Below are 19,660 nucleotides of genomic sequence, written 5' to 3'. Positions count from 1 at the left end.
TATGCATTCTATTCCCCTCCTACTGAAATAGCTGCAAAAGTATCTCATCATAAATTAAAACCCAATCAGATGTCTGAATAATACTTTAATGAGCTGTGTAGACCTAAGCGGCAGAAAACACTCAGGTGACATCACACCCCGGCACTACAAGGTCGGAAGTGCGAAGACTGGAGCAGCCCCGCCTCCCGACCCTTCCGGGCTCAGGCCCGCTCCTCCGGCCAGTAGCCCCGCCCCTCCTGGATGTCGGCCAATAGCTGCGTGCATCTTCGCCGTCCGAGGCTCCTATTGGAGGAGCGGGCGGGGCGCGGCCGCCCGGGGTGGGCGGGGCAGCGGCGCGGGGACCCCTGGCGTGCGCCGGCAGTCTCCACGTAGAAGGTGTCCCTGGGTGCTTGGTAGTCATGGCTGTGCTGGCGGCTCTCCTGCGTGGCGGCGCCCGTGGGCGCGGCCCCCTGCTCCGGAGGCTGATACGGGTGAGAGGGGTTGGGACCCGGGCTGCAGAATGCCGGCCCGCGCAGGGCAGGACCCCGGCCCGCGAAGCTCCAGGCGCAGGCCTCGGGAACTCTCGCCGGGAAGCCCACCTGTACCGCGCATGCTCAATGCGCGCCGCTGCCTGGCGCCTGCGGGGACCCGCGCGTGGGTTGCGCGGGGCTCGGACCGTTGCAGGCCGAAGGTTCTCTCCTTGGCGGGCGCCCTGAGCGAAACGTCTTCCCCGGGGTTTTCTTTCTTTCCTTTTAAATTTTTCCCGGGATTAAAAGAAAACAAAACATGTTTGTGAGCTCGTTGTCAGGATGTATTATGTTCGTGCAGTAGGTCATCATTGGGCTTGCGAGACGTGAAGCCCTAAGGGGGAATAAAAAGAGGCCCTTGGTGCAGCTCAAATTTGCCAGGGAAAATAAATGGCTGCTCACCATACAAGGAATAGATTATACTTGGTGTTTCGTATTTTGGAAGGGGTGGCCTCCGTGGGCGTGCCTCGCCTCTGGTTGTTGTGCCGGCGGTGCACAGGAGCCACGGCCTTGAACGCCAAGACTGTGTTTCCCATACCTCAAAGCAAAGGAGCCTGCACCTTGGATTCAGGATCAGGCAAAATTTAGGGATTAGTAAGACTTCAGGGTGTGGCTGGTGAGGCCTGAGCTTTCCAGGCTGATTGGGGTAATACGCTTTGAAGTTCACCCACGTCATTTTTTATGAGTTGGGATTTGACCCAAGTCAGTGGAGACCGTTGATGTGTTTTTTTTTTTTTTTTGGGGGGGGGGGGAGTTGTCATAGCCAGAGATCTGGAGGATTGAAGTGGGGGAGAAAACCATTGTCTGTTTTGGTTTGAGGTAACTTGAGCTGCATGCTGACAACAGAAGCTGAAAAAGGGAGCAGCATTATGCAAGAGATTTATGAAAGAATAAATGTGGAACTTGACAGACAGGGAGGGTGCGGGGCCAAGGGTAAAGGAGTCTAAAAATAACCCCCGGTGACTGAGCAAATAGAAAAGGCAGGAAGAGTGGGTTTCCAGGAACCAGGAGTTCTTTTCTTCTTTCTTTCTCCCGGTCCTCCCCCCACCTAGCTGCAGAGGGGAGTTGGGAAATGTACCAGGATCAGTTCTTAATGAGCTTGTTTGGTATTTCATGGAATGATTTGGGAGGTCGGGGTTTCAGCCAGTGTTGGCCAGGTGAACTAGGTCCTGTTAAGAAACACAGGTGCAGAGCCTTCTTAATTTATAGTTAAGATATTACCGTCAAACACACAGTTGCCGATGAAAGAGTGGAGCTGTAAGTTCACAGCGTTGGTAATTTGAATTAAGTGGTCATTTACTGAACTACAGAAATCTGTTGTTAACGGGATTTTCAGTGTTCGGTGCCAGTTTGTTGAATGGAATGTGACTGTTACCCTTGGCACACAAGTGTCTCATGATGATCAGCAAACCTGAACGGACTTCATTGGAGCCTGTTGCCCTGCCAGCTGTAATCACTAAGCGGCTGGAGGTAGATTTCCCTGCCACTCATTCAAAGAATACCAGCGCTTTTCTTTTTTTGTATTATTTTTCTTCCTGTTTACCTTCTTGATACTACTGAGCATCGCCTCCTTGAAGCTCCTATTTTGACCCAAAATTACTGCCTTTTAAAAAAATGTTTGTTTATTTTTGAGAGAGACAGAGGGTGAGTGCGGGGGGAGGGACAGAGAAAGAGGGAGACACCGAATCCGAAGCAAGCTCCAGGTTCTGAGCTGTCCGCACAGAGCCCCATGCGGGGCTCAAACTCACTAACTGTGAGATCATGACTGGAACCAAAGTTGGATGCTTAACTGACTGAGCCACCCAGGAGCCCTTTGTTTTGTTTTGTTTTGTTTTGTTTTTGTTTTTGTCTTAAATACTCGAACTGATAAAACAAATTACTGCATTGTGCCTGTCCTGGGTCTGTTTGTTGTCAGATTCCTTTCTGCCCTCTGTATTGCTGCAGGGCTTCCTTTTGGGTGTGCAAACATCTAGTGTCTACTAGCTGACTTCTGGCTGTGTTCAGAGGCTGGTAAGAGATTGGGAGATAGGAATGGAGAAGCCAGGATTATTTTCTCTCCGTCTGCCCTTGGATGGTGTTGCGGACAAAGTCAGGGGCTCTTTTGGTTCTCGTTTTTGCAAGGTGACCCTGACCCCTTGGCTTTGGTAACCTTGGTTCTTCCCTTTGTCCTAACATCCTAAATGTGCTAATGCCTTCCTGTTGCTAATCTGTACTGCCTGTCTCCTGTTGTTCTTAGCTTTCCTGTCACCTTTGTATTTAATCTCTGCATTGAGTTATGTTTCAAATACAGTGGTTTTCATTTTCCTGGTTGAACCCTGATGGATACACTTCCCATTCCCTTTCACCCCATGGTTTTTGCACCTCAGTCCCTCGGCCTGCTTTCTTAACGCAGGCCAAAAGAAAAGTCAGGATATTGCCGTAAGCTGGCAAGTCGTATAGCAGTTGGATGTGCTAATAAACATAGGCGGAGAAGGAGAGATTCTAGAGGTAGCCTGGAAGTAGAATCTGTTGCCCTTCATGAGTAATTGGCTAAGAAGAACTGAGCGAGAAGGAGTTAGGTGTAATTTGGGGGCCTTGGCCTGCCATTTAGTGGATGGTAGAGGTTTTCAGAGGAACAGATGTGGGGCAGTAGAAAGAAAGTGATGAGTTGTATTTTGGACTTGAGTTTGGAGTTGCCAGTTAGAGGAAACGGTGTGGCCTGTAAGAGAACTGCGTGAAATACACATTTGGAAACGACCAGCCTCGGACGGCGGTAGCCTTCGCAGGCATTGATGAGCTCCGTGAGAGCAAGTGCATGGAGGGAGAAGAGAGCAGGACTTCGCATGGGGCCTTAGGGAGACAGGGCATTTCAGGACAGGCTGGACAAGCAGGATCCTGTGAAGGGGAGGGCAGAGAGCATGGCATCATGGGAGGAAACCCTGGGCAAGAGACTGCGTCTGAAAGCCCAGGGAAGGGAGGTTTTCAGCAAGGGGGATGTGTTAGCTTTCTTGGGCTACTGTAACAAAATTGTGCAATTTGGGCAGCTTAAAACAAGAGAAACGTTTCAGAGTTCTGGAGGCTGGAAATTCCAAAGTCATGGTGTTGCCACGCCCCCCGCCCCCCCCCCCCCCCCCCATCCTGTAGGGAAATCCTGCCTTGCCTCTTCATTCCATCTGGTGGTTTGCTGGCGATCTTTGGAGTTCCTTGGTTTGTTGATACATGGTCCCAGTTCTCTGTCTGCACCGGGCAGTCTCCCCCAGTCTTCTGTTTTCTTCCGTGCATGTCTGTCTCTGTGTTAAAATTCTCTTTCTGTAAGAACATCAGTCCTACCGGATTAGGGCTACTCGTCTTGCTTGTTTCCATAAGGACCACTATCAATAAAGTTACAGCCTAAGGTACAAGGGTTAGGGCTTCTTTGTTTTGGCAGGGTTGGGAAGTGGAGCACAGTTCAACCCGTAACAGGGCACTCAGACTGTAAAGATTTAGTGTAACAAGGTAGTTAGGTAAGATTTTTTAACAGTGGGATTAGAGAAATGAAATACCTACATTGAAAACTGTCGCTTGCAATTAGCATAACTTTTTTAAGTTTGTGTATTTGTTTTGAGGGAGGGGGAGAGACAGAGCACGCGCCAGTGGGGAAGGGGCAGAAAGAGAATCCCGAGCAGGCTCTGAGCTGTCAGCACAGAACCCGACGCAGTGCTCGATCCCACCGACCAGGAGATCATGACCTGAGCCAAAGTCCGATGCTTAACAGGCTGAGACTGAGAGACACAGGCGCCCCCTGATTGACATTTTTAAAGCTGGGTGCATGGAACTGGGCAGGAGGCTGTCATATTGGTGGGAGAGCGGGACAGGACCTGGTGGCAGTAGTGGAGGTGGAGAGGGGGAAGAATTTAGGTGTATTTTGGACACGGGAGTGCCCGCATCTGGGGTAGGGTATCTGGGTTTTGGGGAAGGTGAAGGGTGAGTGTAGGGTCTGGGCTCGAGCACTTGGGTACTGCGATGTTTGGAGGTGGGACGTGCCGGGAGGCAGCCAGTTTCCTGGGGTGCAAATTGAGGGCAGTGGTTTGGACACGGAACTGAGGCCAACGAGGTGGTGCTTGGATCCTGAGTCTGCAGGTCGGTGGGGAGGTCAGGCTGGAGAGAGTTTGCAGGTCATCTGGGCGACCGTGAGGCCGAGGGAGAAGGGAGGCCCTGGCCCTGGGCTGGCTGGGAGGGGTGACACAGCCCAGGACCGTGTGACCGTGGACGCCGAGGAGAGGGAGGCCTCAGTTGGTGGTCCCGGCGCCCTGCGGTGGAGGGGACCCGGCTGGAGGAGGCCCAGGCAGGGAGCCCGGGGCCGGACCCGCTTCCCGAGAGACCGAGCGGCTTGCCTGCCGCGCCGACCCTGCTGAGCTGGTGCCAGGCGGGGGGTGGAAGGGGCGTTGGTAAGCGGGTGGTAACCGTAGGCCACCTGTTGGAGAACTTGGGGACCGGGAAGCCGAGCAGTGAGGTGAACGCTCAGGGTCGGCGGTTTGGGAAGTTTGCGGGTGTTTGTGTGGGAGGCCGCGGAGCCTGACTGTGCGCCTGGATCTGGGCGCGGGTGGGGAGGAGGGGAAGGTGCACCTGAACGTGCGGAGCCTGACTCTGCGCCTGGGTCCAGGCCGGGCGGGGGCTGGGGGGAGGGGGACGAGGAGGGGAGGCGCGCCTGAACTTGTGGACTCTGTGAAAGCGCAGCTGCAGGCAGCATCGGGCCGGCGGAGAGGCCTGGGAGCCCTGGGTTAGAACCAGGAACCCTGAAGAGGAGGAGTGGCCCGAGTGAAGGCCGCGTGATTCCGAGGCTCCGCCTCCCTTCCAGACTCGCTATGGAGTGGGGGTTGGGGGTTGGGAGTATTCACCGCGGGCAGCTCCCGGCATCCAAGGCATCATAGGCCGCGTTCCTGGACCCTGATGGAAGGTCAGTCTCCGAGGAACTGCCTTTGCCTCTTGCGGCCCGTCAAGCTCTTTCCTCCTGTTGGAACAGTTAGGTTGCCTTCCTTTACTTCTCTGCCTGCCGAGGGCTCCCTTCTCCCCTGCCACCTCTGCTGTGACGCCGCGTTGGCCGTGGTGCCGACGGCTCCAGCGCCCGGGACCCCTCCGTTGAAGGGCCCGTCATCACCCAGTTGAGCCGGTCTCTCGGGGTGCCGCTTGGGTCACAGTCCACCCCGTCCGAGGTGCTGTCAGCTCTGGCCAGCGGGAGGAGGGTGCAGTCAGAGGTACTTAGGGCTGTCCCTTCCACCCCATTTGAGAAAGGACTGTAGCTGGAGAGGCCGTGACTGGCATGTTCAGTGCAAATGGGAACTTAAAAAATTTCTTTTCACTGCTTTAGTTACAGCCCACAAGATCGAGTATGTTGGGTTTCCATTAAAAGTGTGTTAGTTTCCAAATATTTGGGAATACCAGCGGGAACTTGTAATTCAAAGTTGGATCACAGAGGATAAGCTGGAATTCTTCACGAGAAGTCAGTTCTGTCCGCAGCAGCCCTGATTATATGATGTGTTAAGGGCGCACTTGTTTTCGCACAGCTGAGAGGGAGGAGTATGGGCATTCGGCAGGTGCACTTGGGTCTCGCCGGCCGAGGCCCTCGTGTGCTGCCCTGGGCCAGTGCGTACATGGGAAGCTCAGGAGAGTGAAGTCACAAACCTGGCTCGTCTAATGACTCAGCTTCCAGAGGGACAGGTAGAGATGGCGGGGGAATGTCATTTCAGGGTCTGCGCGGATGGGTTAGTCTGGAAGTGACAACATGTCGGTGACCTCTGTTGTGTGTACTTGTGACGTATTTATTGGAAAGAAGAACTTAGAATGTAGAGTTGCTGCCCGCAGCGTTTTGTTGGAACTCTGTGTCTGGAGAGCATTGCGTCACGCCAAGTAAGCCTTCTCACTGATCCCTGGGGATGGTTGATGAGGCTCCCTGTGTTTTTTTTACATGTTGTCTTTGGAGTGTGGAATGTGTACATGTAATTTCGACATTTCTCATTTTGTAAGAATATGATGCTGCTGTAATAGAGGGATTATATTTTATGGATACCGGATTCCTGATGTCGCCTTCGGGAAAGTAAATGATTCCAGGGGTTACTGAGCGAGTGAAGGATCAGGTCATTAGCAGGTGTATTTGACATCCCTTCCTCACAAAGACTGTAAAGACATGGCTTCAGAATATGAGCTGCTTTGAATATTGTAACAATTATATGTATATATATGTTTTAATATATTTCTTATGTTTATTTTTGAGACAGAAACAGAGCATGAGTGGGGGAGGCGCAGAGAGAGAGGGAGACAGAGAATCCGAAGCAGGCTCCAGGCTCTGAGCTGTCGGCACAGAGCCCGATGCGGGGCTCGAACCCACGAGCTGTGAGATCGTGACCTGAGCTGAAGTTGGACGCCTAACTGACTGAGCCACCCAGGCGCCCCTAAATTAGGTTATTTCTTGTAGCAAAGTTGTTTATGTGAACTTTCTACCTAAGAGTGACTTACTCCGTCGTATTAACCTGGGGAAAGAAGATGATCTTAAATGCTGTTCTTCCACTGCCGGAACAGCATTCTCTCTTACGTTGCTGTTTGCATCTGTTGTTATCTAAACACTTGATAAACCGGTTTCTTGCGGTTGCTGCGCTTCTCTCTGCTCATAACCACTCGTCGAATCTACTTTCTTTTCGTGCCGAGTTATAAATCGAGAGCTGCCATGGGTTATTTGCGCGAAGTCAGGCCAGCCTTTATGTGTTGTGGGTTTGTTACACTGAGGTGTGATTGCCCACTAATAACTATCAACAAGAATAGGTTCTAAATAGAAGTTGTTAGTTTTGAGTATTTACTTTGCTTTCTGACTTCAGAGGCTAAAAAAATTTATTCTTTGTTCTTTGTCCTGTAAGTTGTTCATTTCCAGGAAAGTCAGGTCTCTGAACTGTGACTTGTATTTCCTCAACTTGGTCTTGATGGGTTTTGTTCCTAAGAGCAGTGCAGAAAGAAGTGGGGTGTACGGCAAGGTATTTACCCTTTTCTTTCTTGAAAAATAATTTGTCTGGGATTATAGGCCATGTTTATAGGAGGTATGTTTGCCTCAGATAAATCAGTACATTCGTTAGAAGTGGATGAAGAAAATAACAAGTTTTATTTATATATTTTTTAAACAACGAGGATATTTTCTTGTGGAGCTCTAAAATTAATTTAGAATTTAGATTTAACTTAAAACTACATTTTATAAAACTTACACTTAAAAAGGCCTAGAAATTTTAAGTTTATGAACTTATCTGAAGTTAAAGCAACATTTCAATGAATAGCTAAAAAGTGTATTAACAAAGTAGTATTTTTTCAGATTGTAACAGTGATATGCGTGGTGTAGAATGTGGAAATAAAAACACACGGAAGCAGAAAGAAGTCCCCATAACCTCGCTGCCGAGAAGTACAAAATGATGTAGGTTAATATTTTTTACACGATAACTTTATAATTGTTTATATTACAGGAAATAAAATACATGGAGCGAAGTTATGTATCAAAACCCACTTTGAATGTAAGTATAAATTTAATTCATACTTAAAAATTTTTAAAATTTAAAGGAAAATGTGGTCAATAAAAAAAATGTCTATCTTTATATTTGCATATTTGTGGGGCCACCTTGGGGGCTGCTGTGGTTGGGAATAGCTAATTCTTGAAATTCTAGGTTAAACTCCCAAATGCCCCTGAAGAGACATCAGTCTACTGCCCTTGCCCCGCGTAGTAATCTGCTCCGTCCCCACTGTCTCCTGCCGGACAGCCTTCTCTCTCAACTGTGCCGTGTTCGTCCTTACTCTCAGGGACCCTCTTTATACCGTGAGGGACATGTAGAGGCCACATGGAAGATACTAGCAGAAAGAAACTGAACCAGGCTGGGTATTAGACAGGAAGGACCATCATCTGATCAGCTGGTGCTTTCTGATGGGTTCTCTTTGTTTTCCGAGTCCCTCAAATGACTTCCTAATGGCCATAAATCTTTTTTTTTTTTTTAACTTAAAAAAAAAAAGTTTATTTTGAGGGAGGGAGGGAGACAGAGAGAGGGTGCACAATTGGGCGAGGGACAGAGACAGAGAGGGAGAGAGAGAGAATCCCAAGCAGGCTCCACACTGTCAGTGCAGAGCCCCATGTGGGGCTTGAACCCACAAACCGTGAGATCATAACTTGAGCCTAAGTCAAGAGTTGGACGCTTAGCTGACTGAGCCGCCCAAGTGTCCCTGATGGCCAGAAATCTAAGGAACACTTCCCTTATTTATCTCCGGCCTTAGGAGAATGCCCAAGGCAAGTGTGAGGAGAAAACTGTTAAAATAGTTTGACAGTGTCTAAGAGGGCTTTATCTATTTTTTCTTATGGTTCATATTCATATTCTCTTACTAATCACTTAAGAAATTATGGTTGTGCCGTGTCCTCCTTACAAGGCCCAGCCCCGTCCACCCAGCACGCAGATCTGGACCGCCCCCCACCCAGAGCCGCCGTCAGTGAAGAAGCCTTTTGGTTAGCGCCCTTGATGGTGCAGGTGACAAGGAAACTGATCGTTTCCTAAATTGTGAGGGCGTAGTAGAATCAAAACTCAACCTTCTGGTTTCAGACCTCTTGTGGATAATGGGGAAGCATCTGTGCCTGCTTTAGACTTGGTTTGTCTGAGGTTTTCAGTTAGATCTTAAATCCTAAAGCACCATTATTGGATTGATTAGTCTTACTGCTATTCAGATACTAAGATGGTTTTAAGGAGTAGTCATTCATAAAAAGTCTGTTTTTTAAGATAATAAAGCGGTCCCCTTATCTGCGACCCCGCTTTCCATGGTGTCTGTTCCCAGTGGTCAGCCTGGGCCTGGAAGGAGACGATCCTCCTTGTGATGTCCCCAGAAAGCCAGTAGTAACCTAACGCTCCGTCCCAGTGCCTGGCCGGCTCACCTCACGTCACCTGCGTCCATGGGCGTTTTATCATCACCCACCACGGTGGTCCTCAGGGGGCATCCAGGACAGTAAGATCCTGGGAGAGGGACCATGTGCACGTGACTTTGATGCCCGTGTATTCTTCTAGTGGTTCTGTTTGACTAGTCATTGTTGTCAGCCTCTTACTGTGCCTGACTTATGAATTGAACTCCGTCACGGCTGTGCACACGTAGGAAAACCAGTATAGTGTTCATTTCTCTCCGGTTTCAGGCGTATCCACTGGGCATCTGAGAAGGTATCCCCGGTGAGTAAGGCTGGGGGACCACTGTGGATCTGTGAGTGATGTTGATTTAATGAGAGATGGTTTGGGTGAAATTTTGAAATCGTTCTTCCCATCTTGTGTCTTGCCAGGAAGTGGTCATAGTAAGTGCCGCGAGAACGCCCATTGGATCCTTTCTAGGCAGCCTTTCCTCCCTGCCAGCCACTAGGCTCGGTTCCCTTGCAATTCAGGGGGCCATTGAAAAGGCAGGTCAGTAGTTGCTTTTGGGTTTTTTTTTTTTTTTTTTTTTTTTTTTAAATAAGTAAACTCTGTGCTCAACATGGGGCTTGAACTCATGACCCGAGATCAAGAGTCGTGTGTCCCTAAGTGTTGAATCGCTCAATTGTACACGTGAAATGAATTCTACACTGTGTGTTAACTGACTGGAATTTGAATAAAAACTGACAAGAAAGCAACAGAGTCATGTGCTCTGCCCACTGAGCCAGCCAGGCACCCCAGCTCCCGTGCTTTTTTGTGTTGAGGGGGGCAGTGATTAAATGGAACAAGTATTAGTTTTGCACTAACTGCGTACATAACATTTAGAAATGACTTAATGCCTTCCATTTCTTTCATTTTTAATGTTTATTATTTATTTTGAGAGGGAGGGAGGGAGAGAGAGTGCGCTAGCGGGGGAGGGAGAGAGAGAGGACAGAAAGAATCCCACGCAGGCTCTGCATTATCAGTGCAGAACCCGATGCGGGGCTTGAACTCCCAAACCGTGAGATCATGCATGACCTGAGCTGAGATCAAGCGTCCGTCGCTTAACTGAGCCACCCGGGTGTCCCTCAATGCCTCTATTTCTAATTTTCTTGTGAAGGAATCTTTGTGCTCCAGGGCCGCCTGGCTGGCTGAGCCCGTTAAGTGTTCGACGCTTGATCTTGGCTCGGGTCATGATCTCATGGTACATGAACTGAAGCCCTGTGTCCGGCTCTGTGCTGATAGCTCAGAGCCTGCTTTGGATTCTGTCTCCTCTCTCTCTCTCTCTCTCTCTCTCTCTCTCTCTCTCTGCCCCTCCCCCACTCACATTCCTTCTCTCTCTCTGGCTCTTAAACATTAAAAAGAAAATCCTACAGTGAGTCTGAATCTCACAGCTGACAAAAAGAAACCATTCCCGCTATATAATGTCGTGTACCTTATTAGTAATCACTGATTATTCAGTTGAATAAAATACGGACATGCCTGTTTTATTTGTGTCACAAAAGGGATTCCGAAAGAAGAAGTGAAGGAAGCATACATGGGGAACGTTCTACAAGGAGGCGAAGGTCAGGCCCCTGCGAGGCAAGCGGTCCTGGGCGCAGGTACCGGGAATTGTTCTTCTTCTACACTTACGGTGTTTGGCGCAGCACTGGTGGCCATGTCCGCTTAAACGAGATGTCAGATGCGTCGTAGAACGTGGATTTATATGGGCAAGAGCGATGCCGTTGGGGGTTAGAAGTTAACGTGCTCTGTTGTGTTCATTTTAACTCTGCGGCTGTCGAAGAGGGTCTTCTTTTTTCACAAGTGTGACCTGACTTGTGTCGGTTTTAGGCTTACCTCTGTCTACTCCGTGCACGACTGTGAACAAAGTCTGTGCCTCGGGGATGAAGGCCATCATGCTGGCCTCTCAGAGCCTCATGTGTGGACATCAGGTAAGAAGCACCTCCTTTTCCAATTTGTGGTGTCGGAAGTCCCCAAAGACGTCGCCCGTGAGTGCTTTAGAAGTGCGATCCTTTGTCCCGAGTACAGCCGCTGTGGTGTTTGACGCGCGCCGTCCGGATTTGCTTATCGCGCTTGGAGGAGACGTCAGATGATAGCTTCTGGGTCTTGTGTTAAAAAACAGTTTTCAGCCAAGATGTTTTAGTCTTTGGGTGACCTTTTACTTGGTCTTTTTCTGAGATTCTGGGTGATTTATAACATCGTGACTTTTTTATTTGCCAGAATAAGAGGGTTTTCATCAGAGATGAGAATAAGGTGCTGACCCTGGGAATCAAATCCTCGACTGAGCCCAGAATTGATGACGCATTTATGGTTCCCACATACCCAGGTTCATTTGTTAAATTGTGCAGGTTTTCTCCTGGCTTTGCTGAATTTTTTAATTCTTTATTTTATTTTAGAGTGTGTGAGAGCGCACACGAGTGCAGGAAGGGCAGAGACAGAATTTTTTTAATGTTTATTTTGAGAGAGGGAGCGTGAGCAGAGGAGGGACAGAGAGAGAGAGAAAGACAGGATCCCAAGCAGGCCCGCACCGTCAGCTCGGAGCCTGGTGTGGGACTCAGAGCTGCGGATCGCGAGGTCATGACCTGAGCCGAAGTTGGATGCTTCACCGACTGAGCCACCCGGGCGCCCCATCCCATCATTACACACTCGAGACCGCTTTTTTCATCGGGGGCAAGAGGGTATTTGTATGTTCGCCGTGTAACAGATGTTGAATGAAGCCCCCAGAACGCTTGTGTGCTGGAGCTGTGAAGCGGGCGTACCGGGTCTGCAGCTCAGCTCCTGTTGGAACTGACATTGTGCGTGTTCGCTGCCGGGCAGGATGTGATGGTGGCAGGTGGGATGGAGAGCATGTCCAACGCTCCCTATGTGATGAACAGAGGCGCTACACCGTACGGTGGTGTCAAGCTTGAAGACTTGATTGTGAAGGATGGGCTGACTGACGTCTACAATAAAATCCATATGGTAATTATTGCTTTTGAAGGAGAAATACCGGCTAGTATACAATACTGCTTGACTTTAAGTTCATTTTGAGAGAGTGCATGGGTAAGCTGGGGAGGGGGCAGAGGGGGAGAGAGGATCCCAGTCAGGCTCCGTACTCTGCGCAGAGCCTTCACGGGGCTCGAGCCCATGACCCTGGGATCGTGACCTGAGCCGAAATCGAGAGTTGGGTACGCAACCGATGGAGCCACCCAACTGTCCCTGCTTGACTTTTTATTTTTTTTATTTTTTATTTTTTTCTTAAAGTTTTTTTTTTTTTTTTTTAATGTTTATTTATTTTTGGGACAGAGAGAGAGCATGAACGGGGGAGGGGCAGAGAGAGAGGGAGACACAGAATCGGAAGCAGGCTCCAGGCTCTGAGCCATCAGCCCAGAGCCCGACGCGGGGCTCGAACTCACGGACCGCGAGATCGTGACCTGAGCTGAAGTCGGACACTTTACCGACTGAGCCACCCAGGCGCCCCCCTGCTTGACTTTTTAAAATAAGTGTGTTTTGGAGAGGAAGGATGGGCTCTGTAAATGCTCATTTTCACCATTCGTTTTGGGAAAATACTGTCCTTTGCCCACTGCATCAGTTTGACTCTGTTGTTGAATAAACCGCCCCACCCGGGGGGATAGGGTGTGTCCTGACTTCTAATGACGGATTCCACAGCTGTTGAATTTGCCTTTGAACTAGCAACTTCTGAGCTCACTCAAGGACCTGACGAGGAGACATGAGTGAAAAATTACCCGGTATCGAAAGAAGTGTATTTTTAGAAACTGAGTTTACCGGCTAACCACGGTTTTAGGTTATACAAAGTTGGTATTTTATAAGTTACGCCAAGTGAATTAGTTTGATAAAGATCCCAACTTGAATCAGGGGAACTGTGCCGAGAACACGGCTAAGAAGCTGCACATCACGCGCGAGGAGCAGGACGCGTACGCCGTGGGCTCCTACGGCAGGAGTCAGGCGGCCTGGGACGCCGGGAGGTTTGCCGAGGAGGTCGTTCCTGTCACGATTTCGGCGAAAGGTAGACGCGTGACGTTCCAAAATCGGTTTGATTTTTAGTGGACTTACATGTTGTGGAAGTCTGGTTTTAAATTAGTATGTTTTTATCTTTGTTCAACTGAGGACACAGATGGTTATGGTCACTAAAGTGAAACGTTGCCAGTTGAGAGAGAATAGAATTAAACCCAATTTAGTATCAGGTTCCACCTCCCCAGATTCCACTGAGAAGAATACTTTCAATTCGAGAAACGGATTAAAAACCTTTGCAGTGTAAGTGACAGACCATATATTAGCCTTTTAAGTGAAACCGGGGATTTATTAGAAGGGCGGGGCTAGGCGGCTCTGGGCTCCACACCCCTTTGTCCCACCCGCATCCCCAGAGCCCCCTCTGTAGGGCTTGTGGTCACAGAGATCACAGGGCAGGTGCCCCCCCGCCCACCCCACCCCCCGACTCCAGCAGACTAAATCCACAGTGAAGTCTTGTTCCTTTGGTTTAGGTTACGTTTCCATTCAGAAATGATGACTAGGCTCCGAATGACGGAATCGCCGGAGCCTCTCCCGACCCCAGGGTCAGGAGAGTGGGTCGTATCTGTGGTGGCAGAATAGGGAGGGAAGAGAACGAGGTGTGGCCACATCCAAGATCCGAATCGTCCAACTATTTAATAAGCTCCTCTTTCAGTCACTCTCAGGGCCCAGGTGATGGAAGGTAGAGTGGAGTCCCCGGGGCGGTGCGAGGTGCACGGGCTCAGAGGAGGCCCAGGCTGCCCGGGTCCTTGCCCACGCATCGCACCGACTCACTGTGGTCTTGGCCGGTGATTACTTAAAAGACTTGTGTTTCAGGTAAACCAGATGTAGTGGTGAAAGAAGATGAAGAATATAGACGTGTTGACTTTAGCAAAGTTCCAAAGCTGAAGACCGTTTTCCAGAAAGAAAATGGTTAGTACTGTGAAATGAAGCGTGACAAAAAGAGGAGTTAATGTACCATAGCTAGTCTGGGAACCACCTAAGGATTTTTTAAAAAGTAATTCTAGAAAACATATAGCTGTTACTTAACATTTTCAGTTATGTCGGGCTCATGTGAAACGAACAAATTAGGTTTATTAAAAAAAATCTTTAAAATCGCTTACTGGTTAATACCTTCAAAATAGAAATCCTAGGGAGGAGATTGTAGAATGGGTATAGAATGCAGTTTTTCATTCGCAGTTCATCTTGAAAGTGCATTGTGACATGAAAGTCGTTGAGATGTTAAATCCCTGTAAGATTCTTGACTAGGAAGCCGACAGCAGAGTTGTTCCCTGTTTTATCGCCAGTGCCAGGTAGGCCCTCAGTAACTGTCAAATGCTACCGTAAGTGGATGCCAGTGTTTAAGTTAATGCTTTTGGAATCCTTGAGAAGGTCAGTTCTGCTTTTAAAATTGGCTGTATATACAGTTGTCGTAACCCAAAGTTACTTTTCTGCCTTTCCTGATTGAGTTTCTCAATACCAACTATAGGAATGGATCAGTCGTCTTTATTTTTCAAAAAGCGTTTTATTTTGAGAGAATGCATGCATGAGCAGGGGGAAGGGCAGAGAGAAAGGGGGGAACAGAATCCCAAGCAGGCTCTGTGCTGTCAGTGCAGAGCCTGAATCAGGGCTTGAACTCACGCACCGTGAGATCACCACCTGAGCCGAAATCCACTCGAACGCTTAACTGACTGAGCCACTCAGGCGTCCCTGGATCAGTCTTTTTTAAAGTATCATATAAAATTCATATTACAGAAACATATTTTTATATTTTTAGCTGCGGTCTACTGTAGGGTCTTTGTTGCAATTAAAAAAAAGAACCTGTTTAGTTGACATAGTTTACATACTGTAACATTCCGATGTTTAAAATGTTCGGTCGAGGGGCGCCTGGGTGGCTCCGTCGGTTGAATGTCTGACTCCTGATTGCTGCTCAGGTCATGATCTCACGGTTCCTGAGCGTGAGCCCCACTTCGGGCTCTGCACTGATGGTGCGGAGCCTGCTTGGGATGCTCTCTCTGCCCCTCCCGTGCTCACAAACGGACTCTCTCTCAAATAAACTTAAAAAGTTGAATGATCTTTAGAGTTCTTGACGTCTAACTTGAAGTGATTATAGAGAACAAGTACCTGGTTTTGATACTGAGTTTTTGCTTCTCTCTTTCTCTGGGGAGAAAAAATAGCGGGCTGGTCTGTATGTCTGAAGTGCAAGCCAGCACGTACCTAGTGCCATCACACACGTGTTTCTGAGCTAGCTTTGACCAGACGGGTCCGGAACTAACCCAAGGCACTCTTACACGAGTGTTAGAGTTAGCTCTGCGTGTGCTTCCCGGAAGCTGGAATTCTCGCCATGCATCGTGGTCATTTTTCACGCGGCAAACCACCCAGGCATTACCCTGCAGGAATTTATTAAATCGATCCTGGTGAATTCCGTGTGAAACTGTGTTCTCACCTCCTGCTCACTGGTGCTTGCAGGCACAGTAACGGCGGCCAATGCCAGCACGCTGAACGATGGCGCGGCCGCCGTGGTTCTGATGACTGCGGATGCCGCCAAGAGGCTCAGCGTTAAGCCGCTGGCAAGGATAGCGGGTAGGTCGTGTTCTCAGCTCGTTTATCCCTTCACGTCTGCACACTTCCCGAAGTGGGGTTTCCATGCTGGTAATACACGGTGTCTACACGTGTACCGTGCGATGGGATGTAACTCCTAGTGGGAGCGAGCAGCTCCTTTAACCTTTGTTACAACTTGCTTTACGGGAAGAGTAAGCTTTAAAAATTTTTGTCCTGTCCGATATGAGGAGTGGGAGAGTACAACGTACATGTTTTACCGTGGCACCAAGGGGAAAGGTAGTTATTAAAAGTGTACGAAATTAGGGACTAAGAAATAGCTCATAATAAATGCCCGAGAAGCTAGATTTCCTGTGTGACCTCGTCATACCCTCAATCTCGTTACACGTATTTCTAGTTGTAAAATCTGCTTTGCCTTCTCAATGTGTTAGACCAATACCATTTCGTTACTTACTAAAAGCCTTACAACTTCAGTTTTAGTCCAGGTCTTGGTTTCTTAACCTCAGCACTGTTGACATTTTGTAACCAGTGATTCCGTTGTTGAGGCTGTCGGGTACTTTGGATGCTTGGAGGCATCCTCACTGGATACGGCAGGACGTGGGATTCTGCCTGTTGCAGCACCCACGGTTATGTGTAGATCATGCCGGTGTCCCTGGAGGCCAGTTCCCTCCAACCTCCTACCTGTGAAAATCCATGGCTTTGATGACTAATGTGGTTTTATAAAGCAAAGAATCCTAGAAAAGGAACAAATACGTTTACATCTATTAGGATTGGGAAGCTTGCATCTTTGCGTATGATACGTAACAACTGTTAGCGATCACTTGTACAAAAGATTTTAACGACCTATTAAATTTTTTAAACTCCAGCGTTTGCTGATGCTGCTGTGGACCCTATTGATTTTCCAGTTGCACCTGTATATGCTGTACCTAAGGTGAGAACAGATGAGGGCCGGTCCTCCGTTATGCCGGCCTCTGGTTTGTTTCTACCAACGCTGCAGGGTTTAGGTTTTCAGTGTCACTCGTCTGCTGAAGGACAGAGATAGCTTGGTTTTGAATCTTCCAACTTCTCCTGAAAATAATTTGAGCAATCCACAGACATCTTCAGTGGAACAGACAAAAACTGTGAATTATTTTTAAGTATGATGCTGAACCTCACACCTGGTGTGATGACCAGAGTAGGAGGTTGGCGTGGCAAGGGAAAAGGGGATACTGAGGGGCCTGGTTCTAGAATTCAAAGCACATATTCACTACTAGGAGGTCTCCATTCTGCAAGGGAACTGTCGGGAGCCGGTCTTAGAGTAAACCTCAAAACGGAAAACCTACATACTCCAAGCTATGGCTCTGATAAGGTCTCTCAGGGAAGTTGCTTTGTGTGCGTGGGGGGGAGGTCACAGGAAGAGACGGTGCTGAACGCGTTGAGGGGCTGAAGGATCGCGGAAGACTGCGCAAATAAATCCTTTCAGAAGGAGAGGGCGTCACCCTGAGGGAGAACTTGAGACCAGCAGTCACAGAGCAGAAATCAGTGAGGAAGGAGGGTAGAGAGGATCAGAAAGGATGGGAAGTGATGGTCTGGCAGCAGGGGGCAGATCTGAGAAAGGAACGGAAGGGCATGGTACGGCCTCTGAAAGTGAGTGCCGCCCTGGAGAGCAAGGGGGGTCAACGGGGATTCTGAAGGCAGAAGTGTGCTCCTGACCCTGGCCCGACTGAGAGCTCGACAGGTGGCCACGCTCAGGTGCCCTGTTGTTGCCTTAGGCTGTTGGAGCAGTAGAGCTTAAAATACTGAGCCTTCTGGAGGAAGAGAGGAAGGGGGAGGAATAGTTTCAAGTTCACAATAAAAGGGGAAATAGCCTGATTTTAGAGAGAGAATCACCATCCAGCCATTAATACCCCAAAGCCTTCCTGCATAGCTGAGGAACCACCAGAACAATAGCTGATAGAATAAAAGACCTGAAATAATTTACAGTGAAGGTACAACAGCTAAGAGTGTCTGTGCCCCTGCACCCCATGGCAACTTTTATAAAGGAGAAACTACAGGAGATGTAGAGAAAAACCCACGCTCTTTGATTTGGCAGACGAAGATCTGCAACCAAGCATCAAGGCAAATAGATCTCAAGGCTGTCAAGTCAGAATCCCCAAATAGAGAATACATGTTCGTTTCGGGTACCCATGGAACATTCAAGAAAATTAAGTTGTTTCGCTGCAAAACAAAGAAATGCAAAGAAGATCCTTTGCTTGTAGTGCAGTAAGATGAGAAATTAAAAGCAGAAAATAAAAAGGCCCTTCCTCCTGGAAACTAAGAAACTCCAAATTTAAATATCTGTTGCATGAGGGGGAAATAGAAACCCAAATTGCGGAATTCCAAGAAAACAGTGAAAATAAATGTTAACTGTAAAATAAAATTTTTAGGTTCTTAAAGATGCAGGATTGAGAAAAGAGGATATTACAATGTGGGAAGTTAATGAAGCCTTTAGTCTGGTGGTGCTAGCCAACATGAAAATGCTGGAGCTTGACCCCCAAAAAGTGAACATCAACGGAGGTGCCGTCTCTCTGGGACATCCGATCGGGTAGGTGGTTCTGGAAACACCTGCGTCTGGGCTAGTGGCCACTTAACGATCTTTGTATCTCTGTCTAAACCAGACTGCTTCCTGCTCATTCCTATTACTCTTAACCGTTTCCTTCCCAGCGTCCTTGAAAGAGCAAACCCCACTTGTGATAGGACTTGACACCGAACACAGCCATGTCACTGTTGCCTAAGAATGGTTAGTTTTACGATGAAGATTATTTAAAAGTAAAGTCTACGCTTGGGCTTTTAAAAAAAGCCCTAACTGTTCTGGAAACCTCTCTCTCCGGTTTAAGAAAAGGGGTCAAATTCTGCTGTCTGTAATGAAAGCCTTTTTTTCTTTTTAATGTTTATTTCTGAGACAGACACGCAGGGGAGGGGCAGAGAGAGAGGGAGACGCAGAATCTGAAGCGGGCCCCAGGCTCTGAGCTGTCAGCACAAGAGCCCGATGCGGGGTCTCCAACTTGCGGACCGTGAACCCCGAGATCATGACCTGAGCCGAAGTGGGACACTTAACCGACTGAGCCACCCAGGGGCCCCTAGACTTTTCAAGTTAATTTGGAATTGAAACAGATTTTGGTTATATATTCTATAATTTATTAAAGACCAAATGATCTCTCTGTCCCAGGATGTCTGGAGCCCGGATTGTCATTCATATGGTTCACACCTTGAAGCCAGGGCAATATGGTCTTGCCAGTATCTGCAACGGAGGAGGAGGGGCTTCTGCCATGCTGGTCCAGAGGCTGTAGAACATCCGCGTGTCCAGAGCAACAACCTGAGGTGGCTCGAAGGGCCCGGCGCCACCAGTATGACGAAGTACCCGAGGTCAGGCTGTAACAAGATCATCTGTTTGGGGTTTTATTTTCTTAACTTTTTTTTAATAACAAGGTCAACTCTCAAATCTTTTGAAATTCTAAATAAATTTTTTCTTCTCTAAATCTTTGGTAATCTTGAAAAGTTTAAAATACTTTTGTTATAAAGCTATACTAGTTGAAACACCAGTGTTCAGTATTAGTGACTTTTAAGTAGAAGCTTCCATTTGAGACAATCGTAATTTAAGAATCCCACGCAGATTCCACACTGTCAACACAGAGCCCACCGTGGGGCTCAATCTCATGGAACCGTGAGATCAAGTCAGATGCTTAACCGACT

At 48.4% G+C, this 19,660-nt stretch overlaps 1 protein-coding gene across 1 annotated transcript; it reads left to right on the top strand.

The window, feature by feature from the left end:
- Positions 1–327: 327 nt before the first annotated feature.
- ACAT1 (acetyl-CoA acetyltransferase 1) lies at positions 328–19,439 on the top strand. Its single transcript, XM_019469261.2, has 12 exons — positions 328–470; positions 7,964–8,011; positions 9,799–9,916; positions 10,909–11,004; positions 11,234–11,334; positions 12,221–12,364; positions 13,259–13,409; positions 14,228–14,323; positions 15,860–15,973; positions 16,816–16,880; positions 18,355–18,512; positions 19,137–19,439. The coding sequence occupies exons 1-12, from the start codon at positions 399–401 to the stop codon at positions 19,255–19,257; spliced, it is 1,284 nt and encodes a 427-aa protein (XP_019324806.1). The 5' UTR covers positions 328–398; the 3' UTR covers positions 19,258–19,439.
- The last annotated feature ends 221 nt before the right edge of the window (positions 19,440–19,660 follow it).

The sequence above is a fragment of the Panthera pardus genome, unplaced genomic scaffold (assembly GCF_024362965.1).
Source record: "Panthera pardus isolate Hobbes unplaced genomic scaffold, ASM2436296v1 HiC_scaffold_12, whole genome shotgun sequence".
NCBI lineage: Eukaryota > Metazoa > Chordata > Mammalia > Carnivora > Felidae > Panthera > Panthera pardus.
Note: the sequence above shows the minus strand (reverse complement) of the source record. Positions and strands in the feature narration are given on the sequence as shown.

What these genes read in the sequence shown, in the direction of transcription:
- ACAT1 (XM_019469261.2), top strand. Translation starts at nt 399, where the DNA reads ATGGCTGTGCTGGCGGCTCTCCTGCGTGGCGGCGCCCGTGGGCGCGGC. An exon ending in TCTACAATAAAATCCATATG is followed by an intron (nt 12,365 to 13,258) that starts GTAATTATTGCT and finishes AACTTGAATCAG; the next exon opens with GGGAACTGTGCCGAGAACAC. An exon ending in TCTCTGGGACATCCGATCGG is followed by an intron (nt 18,513 to 19,136) that starts GTAGGTGGTTCT and finishes TCTCTGTCCCAG; the next exon opens with GATGTCTGGAGCCCGGATTG.